This window comes from Perca fluviatilis, chromosome 19 (assembly GCF_010015445.1).
Source record: "Perca fluviatilis chromosome 19, GENO_Pfluv_1.0, whole genome shotgun sequence".
NCBI classification, from domain to species: Eukaryota; Metazoa; Chordata; class Actinopteri; order Perciformes; family Percidae; genus Perca; species Perca fluviatilis.
Window position 1 is genome coordinate 10715393 of NC_053130.1, and position 16786 is coordinate 10732178.

The 16786-nt window shown below is 39.5% G+C and overlaps 1 protein-coding gene across 39 annotated transcripts in view; it reads left to right on the plus strand.

Annotated features, from left to right (window-relative positions):
* camk2g2 (calcium/calmodulin-dependent protein kinase (CaM kinase) II gamma 2) overlaps positions 1–16786 on the plus strand; it is a 63878-nt gene that overhangs the window by 14139 nt on the left and 32953 nt on the right. For all 39 annotated transcript variants that reach the window (XM_039784052.1, XM_039784063.1, XM_039784060.1 and 36 more), the window contains exons 3-6: positions 11281–11340; positions 13209–13263; positions 14705–14770; positions 16207–16279. In XM_039784052.1, coding sequence (XP_039639986.1) covers positions 11281–11340; positions 13209–13263; positions 14705–14770; positions 16207–16279 — 254 coding nt within the window. The remainder of the gene's footprint in view (positions 1–11280; positions 11341–13208; positions 13264–14704; positions 14771–16206; positions 16280–16786) is intronic.

The following is a 16786-nucleotide window of genomic DNA, read 5'->3' on the forward strand; positions in this document are numbered from 1 at the left end:
CATTTATATTCCCCCCTTTTTTTGTGCTGATCCAAAAATTGATCCAATTTGTGACTCATAACCGTGATCCGATCCAACTGTGAGTTTTGTGATCCGTTGCACCCCTATACAAAACCATTCCAAATAATCAAAGTGATGTAAGGCAAAACAGGTTATTGAACTCGTGTCAATTCCTGATGATTCATAAGATATAAAGGAATGAAGTAATGCACAAATCATGAATTAATTCATGCATTAATTCGTAATTCATGTACCCTTCCCGTAAAGTGTTACCATAACTTTAGTTCAAGCCTGTGGCAGCAGTTCCAAATAATTTGTTTAGTGCCATGCAATGAAAAATACATTTTCACAAGTTCAGTGGGTGCATTTTCCAAAAGAATGCTTTAATTCTGAAAAATAGTAAAAAAAAAAAAAAAAGTTGGTCCCCCACAAAATTTACGCAATGTCTTTTCATTTTATTTCTTAGATATGTAGGCTACGTACCAAGAAAATTCATGAATATTAACTGAGATAACCCATTATGTTGTGAGCAGTAGGCCTACATGTGCTGTTGGCAAAATTGAGTCTAATCTGTCTGTGTCTATGTCTGACCTTGGCTGGCGCATGTTCATGTTAAAAAGCGTGTGCGTGCACGAGCACTACGGTCACGCGCAAAGTGTCCCGGTTTTAGTTCCGGTAAATGTGGTCACCCTAGTCTGTTATCATGGATATTTGCAAGCTTCCAAGTTTGGTAGCAAATCTATGCATGCATAGATTTCTAATCATGCATGTACATGCTACCTTATATTTACCAGTTTTCAGCTCAGCAACCTGGGTTTTGCATATTCTAAGCTAACCATAAACCCCCATTTGGCTGCTACATTCCCAGTGTTAGCAAACGCTAGCTAGTCTGTTAACATGAATATCTGCAAGCCTCCAAGCACAGACTTCACACTTTTAAATCCTACCTGTTGCCTTTCACCATCCACTTATTTAACTGCTATCACATCCCTTGACATGCCATCTCCTTTTCCCTCTTTCTTTTTCTAGCCCCCGACAGCTTTCTTGCTTTATCCATCTTTTTCCATAGACGACAACTCACTACTCGTACCTGCTCGCTCAGCGCTCATGGCACCACCCCCCTATGGGATCAAAGAACAGGCGAAGCAGAAAATTTGTGAATGAATGTTTAAGAAGAAAAACTCAAAACAACAGAATAGTCTGTATGACACAACTTTATTGTTGTACTGACTAGAATTAGTGTAGACATGTATCTTGCACTGAATTTATCAAGACAACAGTTAAACATAGATTAGTTATTTTGAGTTGTATAAAACAACACGTGCTTCTGGCAACAGTAAAACAGGCTGCTCTGTGAAGTTGAATGACTCAAACCATGCCACTACTTAAATGGCTTCTTTATTTAGTAAGAAAAACGGAACTTATGAACTCAGTCATAGTATCTGTATAGTCGTTGATTGAACTTGCAACAGGGTCACAGCTCACACAGCTCTAATGCTTTAATTTGACATGACACGGTGAGTTGGCAGAGTAGTTGTAATACATCTAATTTACCTTTAATCTCATGATGTATTTGCTTAGCCACAGTGTAGTTGAAATAACAAAGAGGAAACAAGGACTTGTGGCAGCTGTTTATATTTAGATGTTGTGATGTCAGTGTTTTCACTTCCATGATGCAGTAATGCCAAGTTCATATTAATGAAAAATGAAAGTTTAAAAGGTATTCTACACAAGTAAGCATGCAGAAAATAATGCAGAACAGAGAACATTATGCTTAAAAATAGAGAAGGATACACAGTGTGACACCACATGTTTTGGTTGAGCCCCACCTTTCAAACCCCAACACAGAAACATGCAGTACATTCAGAGAACACAAAAGAATGTAAGAACATTGACTGAGCAAGTCCAGGGGCCTTCATTTATAAAACTGTGCGGCGAATTTGCGTCAGAAGTGGCGTACGGATGAAACATATGTGAGTACGCACAGAAATATTCAAATTTCCAAAGGATTCCCTTTATAAATCACAATCGACTCTAAATGTGGCGCAGCTTTGTTTATTAGATAGTCAGTGAAAGGCCCCAAATTAATATTCATCAATACCGACCTCATGCGCGCAGAGGAAAACAAAGCAAAGGACTTTCACTCAATGTGAAGTTGTAGTTCTTGTTAGAGAGGTGGAAAAGAGGAAAATATGTTTGGAAGGCACAGTGTGGGCATTACTAATGCCAAAAAAGCTGTAGAGTGACAACATGTTGCAGACGCAGTTAATGCCACAGCCTCAGAGGTCGGACCATGGCCCAAATTAAAAAGAAATGGTCCGATATTATTATTATTATTATTATTATTATTATTATTATTATTATAAGTTGATGCAAAGAAACGACTAGCGCTACCCTGAGAAAGTGTTTATGCCACGGGACACCGGAGTTGATCCCTGTTGAAGTGGGACTAGCATGGCGTGGTTTCTCCGAGTGCTCCTCTGTAACGCTGGGTCCAAAACAGCACAGAGATCCAACAGGACACCTCAAGGAAGTCGGAACTGGCTCTGAGGCCACCCGGCCCCATTTGGTCCCCATGCGCCACCCCCCCAAACCCGAAAAACCCCCCATTGTCTTCCCCCCCCCAACCCCCCCCCCCCTTATTCCTTTTTTTTTATAAAAAAAAAAAAGGTGTCGGAATTAATCTAATTGTAAATGACAAATAGTTCTGCGCAAGGAGCACGTAATTAGTAAAACGTTCTATTGCCCCTTTCACAATGGTTAAAACATGCTTTAGACCTGCAATAAAAACAAACATTTAAACAAAAATAAAACTATCTAAAGCCATAAAAATAAACTCTGTGTAAAACACTATGATACTGTAGGCTATATGATGACCATATTAAACGACGTGCTACGCCAGACGGAGACATCGAAAACAGCATCAGTCGATTTGTCCTGTTTATCGTATTATTCATGAGAATAAATTTCATAACATGCCAATATAATTACAGAACATTTGAGTTTTCTTTGCAAATATTTCGTTTGAATTTACGATAGTATCTTGTCTGTTTTTCACCGCAGATGGATCGAACATGTATTTGTGTAGGACATTAATTGTAAGAACGGCTTTGTGAATTCTTCATATCATCAATAAAGGGATTTTTTCGATTTGTTTAAAATAATGGTCTCAGATTCACACAGTTTCACGTGTTTCATCCATCTGCCGTTGGTGTCGCCGTTTCTCATTTCACACGTTTCTGTGCGTACGCCTGGGTCAGAGAGTGTCCGTGGAGGACCCCAATTCTTGCATAGAAAGCGGCGTACGTCTTCTTTTGTGTGTACGCCACCTTTTATAAATGGCCACTGTTCTCATAATCATTTCACTTGAGCAACCGTGCATTTCAAAATACATGACTTTAAATTAAAAATTAGAAACGACTGGGAGCAGCCACGGGGTCAAAACAATTTAAACTTGAATGACAATATTTTGTAGACGAGGCATGCGTGAGAGAATTGCAGTGGACATAAAAGAGCAATTTTTCCACAGCTGTGCAAAGCTGTGTTTATTAATGCAAAGCAGAGGTCAGGACAGCCTCATTAAAAGCAGTGAAATCTGTTTAATTTCTGCATCACTGCATGCTATGAACTGAAACCATCAGGAAAAGGAGGGGAAGCAGGTTCACCTAAACATACCGGTATGTAGCCAGGAGAGAGAGAGAGAGAGAGAGAGAGAGTAGGAAACTGGGAGCTTTTCCGCCGGATACTTAACAAAATAAAACAAATTTCAAAATAAAACACCCAGGTTTATGGTGATTTTGGCTGTCTTGACTTCTCAGCTGTGTAAAGAGCGAGACAGGCGATCAGGCACACAGAGCGAGACTGACGGATGGACAGACAGAAAGACGCACAGAGAGGCATTATCGGAGTGCTACATAGTTTAAGAAATAATAATGCATCATATTTTATTTGTTAAATTTTTATGAGTAGAATCTGAATATGCAACGTTCTCTGTCAGGTAAATGTAGTAGTGCCATGTTTTCCTCTGTAGTACAAGTACACAGTAAGGCAGTAGTATACAGATAGTTGCATATTAAGTGCTTTGGGGTCACTCTGTAAGTTATTTCGGAGTACAGTGGTTGTGGAGAAAGCTACAAGCTGCAATACAGGAGGCTAAGCAATCAGCCCATTCCAAACTGGCATGTTTTGAACTGGCACTGCACTAGTTAGATAAAAACATGCTCATATAGATAAAACCGCTAGACCGGCAAAGGCAGAGAAAACACGACGGAACAAGAGACATATGTGACACAAATTAAAACAATATTGTTATGGAAAGGGAAATATTGTATAAATTACAAGTTATAGTGAGTAAAGCAGGTTAAATGGGTGGGATTTGAATGATCATATGGTGTCAGATGTGTGGGGTCAGCCGTGGAGCTGAAAGCCCTCGCACCCATGGTGCTGAGGCATGCGGTGGGGTGGTTAGTACCAGCTTATGAGAATTGTGACATTATTAATATCATCTCCTCCAGCCCTATCCTCTTTGTCGTGTTTGTTTTAAATCATTACGGTGTTGGCTTTAAGTAGGCGAATAGAGCCTCAGCATTGGCCCACTGACACCAGACTGACCCCTCACAGCGACGAGACGCCTGACTGGAGTCACTTGTTGATGGAGGAAGCTGTGACAGGAGGTGGAAATGATCAGTGTCAGAAACTCGCCTTTGCCATTCTCGTTTCTCTGTATGCCTCCATCTGTCAGCCTTCTCTGTTTCTGTTTCGGTGCCTCTTACTTTCTGTCTCATTGTGTCTCTGCCTCTCTGCTTGGTGATGCAGGGCGGGCCAGGTCACTGTGATTCAGGGCTGTAAGCCGGAGGAGGATTGAATCTATTTATAGTCTTGTCTGCTCTGGGCCACACTGACCCGAAGTCTCTGTCTGTTTTTCTGTATCTGTCAGTCTGTCATTTATTTATCTCATCACTTGGTCTTCCTTTTATCCTGTCATACCTCCTCAGATAGGAAGACATTACCCTCCAGTGTTTAACAAGCTCTATCTTTCTGTAGTTCTCTTGAGGCAATGTCTTCAAGATGCTCACACACATACTTGTTTCTATAAAATATCCATTTATTTTTCTTCCTTTTCTTGGGATAAGAACATAAAATAAATTTCCCGAACCAAACACTGATCCTGAGATGAAATGCAACTAACAGTGTTTTATATATATATATATATATATATATATATATATATATATATATATATATATATATATAAAAAAAAAAAAAAAAAAAAAAAAAAAAAAAAAAAAAAAAATATATATATATATTTTTTTTTTTTTTTATTATATGGATTAATCTAATGCTTTTTGGATTAATCAGTCAATTAATTTGTTTATATAATGTCAAACATGATAACAAATGCCAATCTCAACATACTTGAGCTCAGAGTAATGACTTAGAAGTTCTTAATTTGTTTAGCCAGCAGTCAAAAAAATGAAAATATTAAATGAGGAGGAAATAAATCTTTAGTTAGGGAATCTTTAGTTTTAATGCATTTATCAAGCAAAATGCCAAACATTTGCTGGTTCTAGCTTCACAAATGTGAAGATGTTCTGCCTTTCTTTGTCCTATATGATTGTAAACTTAATATCTATTGGTTTGGTTGGTTTTTTGGGGTCTTTGGCAAGCGATTAGAGGGCGTCACCTTTGGCTCTGAGAAGTTGTGATCAGATTTTTGCTGATAACTTACCTTTTTATATGTTGCAGCTTCATAGCAGTATCAATGTATAATTGGATCTGATTTAACTTTCTTTCATTTGGACAGAAAACATTTTGAAGCTTTGATCAGAGACACACCTAAGTTCATCCAGTAGTTTGTTTTTCTCAGAAGGGAGAGAGAGAGAGAGAGAGAGAGAGAGAGAGAGAGAGAGAGAGAGAGAGAGAGAAAAAACAAAGCTGAGAGCCATGCTTTTAGTCTTCATTGACGTCTGGAACGTCGCTAAGGGCTTTAAATGGAATTACTAGGTTATTTAATGGCTTTGTTCGAAAGAAAACGATGTGAACAACCACACACACACACACTTCAGCCACTGAAATGCACATAGATGATCATGATGAAGTTCTTTCAAATAGAGAAGCTGTTCTGTGTGTGCTAGTTGTGTCTAATCAGCAACTCATCATGCTAATATCCTGCTATGCTTACAGTGCAGGTTGCCAGGTCCAATCAGAAGATGGAAAACTGTACCGACCATGGTCTTTTGTTGAGGCAGCTTGTTCTCTGACAGTCCCTGGAGGACTTTGACGGAGCAGCAGACTGACATGCTGACTATTTAAAGCCTGGTAGTGGCAGTTATGACCTATGACATACAGGGCCCTATTTTAACGATCTAAGCTCACGCCTTGAAGCACCTGGCGCAGGTGCGTTTAGGGCATTTACAAATCAAATTGTGCTAGTTTAACAGCGGATAAAAGGGTCTGGCGCATCGTTCAAAAGGGTTGTACTTAGTGTCTTAATTAATTCATAGGTGTGTTCATTTGGGCGTAACATGCAATAAACCAATCAGAATGTCATCTCCCATTCCCTTTAATAGCCATTGCTTTTATGATGGCGGATTTGCTGCTTAATATTTTAAATTTTTTATCGTGTGTGTGTAACAAGCATAGTGTGCACGTGCTGTGGACGAGCCTAGGTGCATTTTATTAACAATAATAACAAGAAGAATAACTTTTATTTATAAAGCGCCTTTCATAAAACCCAAGGACACTTTACAGAAAGGAGGTTGTAGGCTCCAGGGGATGTAGCATTTCGGATAATGTGCTGTTAAAATAACAATGAAATGCTACGTTATTGAATTTAGACCAGCTTTAAAATGGTCAATGGTGTGATAATTTTCAGCTGCCTCAAGATAGCAATAAGTTATGATATATTTTCTATTCTTTCAAAATACTTAGTATATGGTCAGGGAAGAAAATATATCTGGTTGACAGGAAGTTTGGTACTACTAAAAGTAGAAAAAGAAGCCATGTGTGTTAACTGCTACATTAAAGGTGCTCTAAGTGATGTGACACGTTTTTTAGGCTACAGCATTTTTCGTCACATACAGCAAACATCTCCTCACTATCCGCTAGCTGCCTGTCCCCTGAACACACTGTAAAAAAACACGGTCTCTGAAGACAGCTCAGGCTCCACAAATGGCAACAAAAACAAACTTCTTTTTTTTTCACCTTTTAACGCCAAATTCAGCAATAAAAGCTGCAGACAGTGCAGAGCAAAAATGCCACAACCACGACCACTTGTCAACAAATAGAAAACTATCAATGTCAAAGTGTTTTGGGCGTGTTTTGGGTGTTTTGTTTGTGTGTTTACTCTCTGTGCTCAGTTAGTTGGCATTTATCGTAAATTATTGTCTGTCTCTTTCCCTGCAGGCAGAAGTTAATTGATGTACATGGGGGGAGGGGGTATGGATACTTTTTCAAACAGTGGATGTGGGATGAAAGAAGCCATCTATCCATCCACCCATTCATCCACTGCTCCAGTCTGCTCAGAGCTTCTAGATGAGATAGTAATAAGGGGGTGGGCTGGATGGATAAATGAATATGATGATGTGACACGCCGTCGCTCATCACTCAATCAAATTGGGCCAAGTGCTGTGTTACTGTGCTTTTCGGAGCAGACCCTATGATATCACCGCATCTCTCCGGAAAGATGTGCAAAGGGTGTGTGTATGTGGGTGGGGATTGTAAAGGCAGGCAATTCCTACGAACTGAAAGAAACGTTACCAAGGAACGTTACACACCAGTTCACTTTTAAAATAGTTTGAATGCTTTTACCTGGTATTCTAAATTGGTCACTTCTCAATTAATGTCCCAAACATTGTTGTTTTGGTTTGGCATTTAGAGAGCAAGCTTTACACACACCCTGTAGCCACACACTTTAAAACTTTCTATCAGTTTTTGAGCTTCTTTCACAGTTGGATACAACAGCCTAGCAATAAATCCTACCTTCATGAAGGTTATAATGTTCAGTTTGGTGAAATTGTTTAAGAAAGTTGTTGATTCAACCTTCAACCCATTGTATTTCCTGAAGCTGAGCAATATCTGTTGAGGGCCCTAGTGATGCTCTGTTACTCTAATATGTGATATTTGATCTTTAGGCTTGATGATCAACTTGTCCTTTCTGCTGATTTTATTGAAGAATATAATTTTTTTTTCTATCATAAAAACTTCTATTTTTAACGGGGTTACCTTATGTATTTGACAACGATCAGCTTCTGTTAAGCTGCAGTCAATTTCTCTTGTTTCTGTTCTTTTCTATACAATATGTCCCTTTGAAGCCTTTACATGTTCTCTCATCTCAGTCAGTTTCTAGTTTTTTAAACTGCCACGACTGTTTGCCATCACAAGCATAATAAAGCCGTTATCTCAGGCCAGCATTAAAAAAATAGCCCTATTTTTGCAGACTGATCCAACTTCTAAGAATACAAGCAGCTAAAATAGCCTGTTATGGCTCTGAGAAGAAGGTTGTGGAATGTCTGCATAGTGCTTTGATTTCTCATCCTCTGAACACAGGTCAGATTAAAGCGTGCGTGCGTGCGGTGCGTGCGTGCGTGCGTGCGTGCGTGCGTGCGTGCGTGCGTGCGTGCGTGTTTGCGTGCGAGGTCCCAACAAAACCATACCGGATATTGAACTGAACAGGATAGGCCTACACGTCTGAAACATGCAGAATAAATACTGCAGCTGATTGGCTTAGCCCTTATGGGTCAGAGGTTTGGGGTCACACTTGGGATAGCATAGCACAACTCTCCCTGGGGTTTCCTGCAGGAGCTTGTTGGTGGTGAAGGATTTAATAGGAATGCAATGCACCAACCTTTTCGCCGCTAATCAACATCTCCTCCCTTTGCCGACTCTCTCAAGGCTACTAAAAAACAATCTGGAACGCAACAGTTCAGAACCAGCAGATTGAGATTTTTGATACATATTGAGGTTTGTCTAATTAAGATACAGATAACATTAGCCACATGCTTGTAATGGTAGCTTTCCACAAGGACAGTACTATTAGATAAATAGTAATAAATTATTACTGAAGAGAGAGATCACTGATGTCAGTTATCACTGCCTCACTATAATCAGTGCCATGTTAAATACAGAAGTGTAATTTAATTGACATATGTTTTAAATGCTTTGTATGCACACAAGACCACAAATTAGAAATTTACGTGGTAGTTTTACATTTTCCGCTGCCTCTAAGGGCCGCTCAGTGTTTGCTGTGAAGGAAGGAAGTATTTCCTTTTCATTCCAGAGTTTTTTTCCAGCCATTCGGGGAGTTTGAACAAACTGAATCCTTCTCTAACCTCTGTACATATAACTCCATTAGGTTTGTGTGGAATTTCTGGTTTTGACCATTACTGCTACTTACTGTACACCTCTAAGTGATTGATGGCTTTGCCACCAGAACTGCTAATGATTAGGATACCATGTGTTGACTTCCATTTGCATTTAACTTTGTGTACAACACTTTTTATTTTTGCTATCTAGTTTGCTGACTCACCAGGGTGGAACTTGTCACCATACATATTTTCTCCCGACAAGTTTTAACAAGTCTCTTCTCTTGTCTTCTCTTGTCTTCTCTTCTCTTCTCTTCTCTTCTCTTCTCTTCTCTTCTCTTCTCTTCTCTTCTCTTTTCAATTTCCGAAAAGTCTTCGAAATAAACTTTAGTTATTTTTAGTTTAAATTAATTTAATTAGTTCTTGTTTCCATCAGCTGCTGGTGTGAAAATAAATTCAAGGACATGATAAGATTAGATAATTACTCAAGCACTAATAACATCGTGGCATTTCATTGCTGCTTTCCATCATAGATTGTGTTTATGCTATTTTAACAATTACATTTTTTGTCATCTCTGATTCACTTATACATGTAGTGTTTCTATTCGGACATTTTATAAATCAAACGATGAATCGATTATAGGAGGACATAATCTGCAGATTACTATATATTGAAGATTATTACTAGTCGTAGCACTAACAGATACTGACACTGTTTTGGATGGGATTATGGATGTTCAGTGTCTCTCCCCCTCTCACACACACACACACACACACACACACACACACACACACACACACACACACACACACACACACACACACACACACACACACACACAAATCAAACGCACACACAAAAATCAAATGCACATGTGTCCATGGAGGCAGCCCATCTGTCCCCTGAGACCAGCAGCTGGTAGATGGCAGGAGTGTACAGTATGAACTTGACCTCTGACACTCGGCATCAGGAGATGTCATCCATTGTATCTATCCACTGTCCTACAACCAATTGGCTGTCCTAAACATGCAGCTACACACACACACACACACACACACACACACACACACACACACACACACACACACACACACACACAACACACACACACACACACGGATATCCCCCCCTTGCCATTAGAATCATTAACTGGATGCTGATTATATTAAGGCCGGACCCACAAGACTAATTTCACTAAGTGCAAAAAGCGTGTGTGTGTGTGCGCGCATGTGTGCGCGCATGTGTGTGTGTGTGTGTGTGTGTGTGTGTGTGTGTGTGTACGCGTGCGTGTACACAGTATATAGATTTCTGTCTGTCCACTTGTGCAAGCTCATATTAGTTGACAGCCACTGTCTTGGCCTCTTAGCCTGTCTGGCTCGCCATGTGTCTTACCTTTCTGACATCCTGTCTCTGCTGTTCCCTCCAGCTCTAGTCTATTTGATGTTGGTCATAAAATGGCAGGTTTAGAGAAAAAACATTGCTCTGAATTGGAGTAGGAGGAGCAGAAGAGATTGGAGAGGAAGGGAATAAATTGTGTTTATGTGTTACAGTGGCACAGTTAAAAGAAAATGTTTAATCAAATCACATAGTAAGTAGTGCAGGCGTTTCTGAAATCCTTCCAAACAAGATATCAAGTTTTAATGGTTGCAAAGATCTTTGCTTTAGAAAAACTAAACAAATTATTTATTATTTATTAGCACTACATCTGTTAAAAATATGTAGAAGATGTTTCCAGAATGCAAGTTTCAAAAGTGCTATTGAACAACGTGAACTGCAGTCAGATTTAGTAAAAGAATTTAGCCCTTGTTGTGGTGTGCTTTTATGTTGGCTTTGTGTTCTTCTGTGTCCACTCTCTGTGGGTTTCCAAGAACTGTTTTTCCCCTTATGTTTTGGTCACTGTAGCTCACATGTTGGACAAAAAGAAAGTGTCTTGCACTTGTGTCCTTACTGTTTCCTCTCCCTCTTTTCTGTCCTCAGATCACCAGAAACTGGAGAGGGAGGCAAGAATCTGTCGTCTGCTGAAACATCCGAACATAGGTGAGTCATTTTTGAGAGTTTAGTGTATCAGTGGAACGGCTCTATTAATTCAGAACAATGGGAAAAGAAGTAAAAAGCATGGGGTCTCCAGTTGTAGTAGTGGCTGTGACACACAGCTCGTGGAGGCAGTTAAGGTACAAAACCATTAAAGCCTGATTGCCACAACTTGTGTCAAAACTCTCACTCATTCTCTGAGTCATAACTGTCAAATCTGAACACACGTGATACACTTATTTTTAGATTCAGTGTGGCTTACGCTTTCTGAGGATATTATTACTATATGTCCATTGTGCATTAATCTGCTAAGAAATCTTGGAAGAAAAGACTCTTTTTATAATATTATATTACTATCAAACTAATTCAGTGATAGTTGTCTGCACCACCATGGGTACATTGCAAACAGGAACTGCTAATTTGGCAAATTCCATACTGCCAATTTGCCAAAATGTCCCTGTAGCAATAGATTTTCAGGTAAACACAAGGCTGTAAATTTCTTTAAATGTCGTACATCTGTGTTACGTTTGAGTGTCATACAGTGTATCTAAGACTTGAGTTTCATGATATCTTTTACTACTGAAATTAACCCAGACAATAGGCAGTGGCCCCTTGAGAAAGAGGGAAATGGCAAAGTATCTTTGTGGCAGAATGTCTTATCATACAGTTGTGTGCTGCCCAGTGCGTGCACTCTCTCTCTCTCTCTCTCTCTCTCTCTCTCTCTCTCTCTCTCTCTCTCTCTCTCTCTCTCTCTTTTTTTTTTTTTCTCTCTCTCTCTCTCTCTCTCTCTCTCTCTCTCTCTCCCCCTCTCTCTCTCTCTCTCTCTGTGTGTGTGTGTATGATAACAGCATAATCAGTATGGTTTCATATATTTTCTCTTTCTTCTCCGTCCCACCTGATTCCTGCTTCATCATCGTCTATTCTTCCTTTCTTTTCCTCCCTCGGCTGCTCTTTTCTTATCTTGTTCTCAAGGGGAGAGCTTGTCAAGTTTTCCTTTCTCTGAATATAAGCCATCTGAAGCAAGAAGAGAGTAATATCTAACATTTCCAGGCGTAATTTAAAGCACCTTCATCCAGCTTGACACAAGCAGGTTTTTATATCTAACTGAACACCCTAAGCTGCTGGTTAAATAAAGCTGTTGGTTAACAACTTCTCCTGTATGAAAAAATATGCTGATCGATGTTTCCTACCCGCTTTTGTGCTTCTTTAACAGAAAGAAAATCTAAAAGGAAATGACCAGTATCACATTAATTATAAATGATTAAAATATGGCAACCATTCTGTCATCTTTGTCGTCCAAAAGCTGATTCCTGCTTGCCAACAGGCCAGGTGGCACTCAGGCTTTAGAAACCTACTGTCGATAACTAGAGTGGATAATTTCAGATGGGCAGGGAAAACTGTGCTGCTAGAAAACCGGTATCCTCAGAGGACCATGTATCACTTGACCTTGTGTGTGTTTGTTATGATTGTGTAATAAAATACCATAAGAGCATTGTGCTGACTTGTGTTAAGTGTGGATCTTGTGCTTTGTTCCCACTGGCCAGTGATCAATGATGTATTGATCGTCTGCCACATCAACAATAAGTTATCATTTAAAGGTTACAAAATACACAATGAAGGTTTTCCTCAATAACAAGCTTTACACAATTGTCACAAGGTATTTGCAGCAGCACAAGTTAAGTAATTTTGTTTATTTAAGTAACACATAAGTAAGTTATTTGAATCATAAACAATAGCACAAATGTATGTTGCTTCTGCTTCACCTGTCCTTATTCATCAATCGGTAGAACTAAATTAAACGCATCAAGAGTTTCTGTAAGGTCGTCTTACCTAATGAACTGATTTCTAATTGAAGTCTCTTTCTCCCTCACTAGTACGACTCCATGACAGCATCTCAGAGGAAGGCTTCCATTACCTTGTCTTTGACCTGTAAGTAAATCCCATTAACACACACACACACACACACACACACACACACACACACACACACACACACACACACACACACACACACACACACACACACACACACACACACACACACACACAGGTTCAAGCCAGAGTATTGCTCCAGGATGAATTGCTTCACCCAAGCAACAAGAAAGTTGACATTTTCTCAGCCGTATAGATCAGCTGAAAAGAGCTGCCATAATGGAAAGCTTCATTCTACTCTTAAATCGAACCCTATTTTAATAGTAATTGCACTAAGATGTTTAATAATAAGAGTTTGTGACTGCAACTTCACCACAGTAATTTGTTACCATGTTTTTCACGTGTAATGTACATTCACTGTACTCTCACTGCTCACCATGTTTAGCCCACAAATAAAGATTATCAGGAGAGTTGAGAGCGGCAAGCTTCCTTTTTCATAGTATGAATGTGCCACTCGTGTAACATGTACTATATTCTCTCATGGAAATGTTAGGACTGTCCCATGAAAATAAATATCATTTGTTATGTAACGTTTTACGTATATTCCCCAACTCAAAGTATATTTACAAAAAACTGTATTTTCTGATTTAAGTTGCAGCCAAATTACCTAAAATAAACGGGTACGGTCATCTTGCCGCACATTTATCTCTGCAATTGTTTCACCACTTGAAAAGTGATATAACCGTATCAGATTGTGTTGGATAGAATTCAGCATATAATTGTTCAGGTTAAAAAGCTGTGCTGAATAGGTTTTGCTTAAAGTTTCATGTCAAGCTCGTGTTTACGTTGGTGAAACAATCCATCAGTTTTGTATCTGAGGTGCATCAAAACCAGACCTGCAAGTCTTGAAGAGGGTGGTATTATCAGCAACCAGTTCAGTGGCCTCTTAAAGCACCACTTAGAGCACATTGAACACATTGACACAGAACATGTTGGATCTATATGGACGTTTCACCACAACATCAACATAAAAACCTTCAGCGAGTGTAAATTAAAGGACCAGTGTGGAGGATTTAGGGGGATCTAATGGAATATAATAATCATTAAGTTTTCATGAGTGTATAATCACCTGAAATTAAGAAGCTTTAAATGAGCCCTTCATATCTACTTAGGGAGCGGTCCTCTTCCGCGGAACTCGGCATGATGTTGCATCACCATGTTTCAACAGTAGCCCAGAACAGACAAACCAAACACTTAGAGAGGGCCTATCGCATTTTTATAGGTTCTACTACAAGCTTGGAAAGGAAAGGGTGAAAGGAGGGCTCAATGCCACTAAATCCTACACACTGGTCCTCCAAAACAAAATGCCAGATGAAAAAAAGCCAAACTGGTATTTGTTTTTCCATTTGTAAGAGCGATTTTCATTTGTATCAATTGTTTTTGTGAACAGAAAGGAGAAATAACCAAATCTCTATTTTGTGTGTGTGTCTGTCTGCAGCGTCACTGGAGGAGAGCTGTTTGAGGACATTGTTGCTAGAGAGTATTATAGTGAGGCAGATGCCAGGTACAGTATCTCATCATGCTAACGTGTGAACATGTTATGTAGTGAATATTTAGTGTCACTAGTACATTTTGGTGGTAAAATTCTATGCTGCCAAAGCAGTGACGTTGGGTTATGATAGCATAAAATGCCATTTGCCAAATCTGTGTTAATGTACTTGGTGCTTTAGTAGCAGAAGCTATGCTTGTGGTCTGTGGCAGTCCTATGAGGTTCTTTATTTTTGAGTGTGTGACTCAGGGCTTTTAAATTTAATTCCATTAATAAATAATGACAAAGCTGTCCTAGGTTTTGAAACATTATTTAGGCCCTGTTGCCAGACGTTGCAGTTGGTTTTTGCACGGCAGCACATAACTTGCCTGGAGTGTGCAGGCTAAACCTTATCTAATGCTCTAGCAAATTTTGGTCCGTCATGTGGCATTGCAAAACGCAATTACATAAAATGGTGCATGGTTCTGCTACACGGCTAGCAAAGCATAGACAAGTTTGTAGAAGGACTGCCAGGTAAACGTAAAGCAGACGATGAATCTACACCAAACTACCAAAACAAAGGCAAGACAATATGTAGTGGTGACCACAATTCAGTATGAAAATATTTGTATCTACAAAAGGGAGGCTGGGAGAAAAGGTTTGGAAACAAGTAGTCTATAGAATGGACAATTACCTTTGGGATTAGTTCTCTTCTGATATCTATATGTACAGGTGATCCTACACCAAAGGCTCCATTTGAGTTAGAAAGAATATAGAAAAGAAGAAGGAAAAGGCAATATAAGGTGAAGAGTATTTGAGACCGGGCAAGAGAGAAACTGTGCGGGGGTGTACGATGATAAAGTGAGTAAGCAGCAAAATAGTCTGATGGGCACTACAGTGTATTAGCTGCAGAAACGGGGAGGAGACTCAAATGTGGAATCAAGATGAAGCCTTTTGGGCATGTCAGGAACTTTTCTTTTGATTCTGTCTCTTAGAGAGAGGACAGCACTCTCCCAAAAACTGTCTTTGTGCCCTGACCCTGACTTCACCTCTACTAATCAATTCACTTTCAACTCTATTTACTTTAAACAAAATAATTGTAATTTGAACGGCTCATCAGACCAGCAAAATTGTTATGTAAGCGTAGGTAAGCTTTTCCCAGTTCATAATTCATCTCAGTGTTTTGACCTTGCTGGCCACAGTTGAGAATAAATGTACTTGTATTTATTTTGTTGGATTTCAGGGAGACTCTTATTTTTTCTTTTTTACCTTCCATGTCATATGAATTCACCATTCAAAATGTACATAAAGGGCCAGTGATAAGGAAATTGTGTTGAGTTCAAATATTAAAAAATTCTCACTAAACGTTTTGTTACTCTCTCAGTCTGCACTCCATTGTCGTCTAATTGAGCGTTTGTGAATTGACAGATGTGTCTCTTTTCTGTTTCTTATCCTCCTTCTGTCTCCTGCAGCCACTGCATCAATCAGATCCTGGAGAGCGTCAGTCACATCCACCAGCATGACATTGTGCACAGGGACCTCAAGGTGAGTTGTCATATACCAGTGGTGAATACTCTCTAGTTGTTCTACTATACACACACTCACACAGACATCAGTGTAATGTTGAGAACAACTGAAGAAATGAGCGTCATCCGTCCCTCTTTCCACCTGCTTTCTCTATTCCCCTCTTCCTCTATGTCGGTACCCCCTCCCTTTTTCCCTTTATCCCCCTCTTTTTTTCTCTCTTTGTTGTACTCTATTTTTTTTATTATTTTTTTTTTTTCCCCTCTCCTTATCTCCCCTCCTGCACTGCTGAGGAGTGACGAAAGCAGACCAGCTGCTATTAATAGCAGGTTGGTGGATGAGATGACGCTAAGTGACGATTTCCCTCGCAGCCAGTCTGTTCACCCCTAACAGAAACCAACAGCACATTGACCTCCTCATCTGTGTGATTACATTTTAATAATAATTAGGTGAATGGAGACAGCAAAGCCAATATTGAAACACTTGGATAATTGCACATTTCTTTTATTGCCAGTTCAGAGTCCTAAA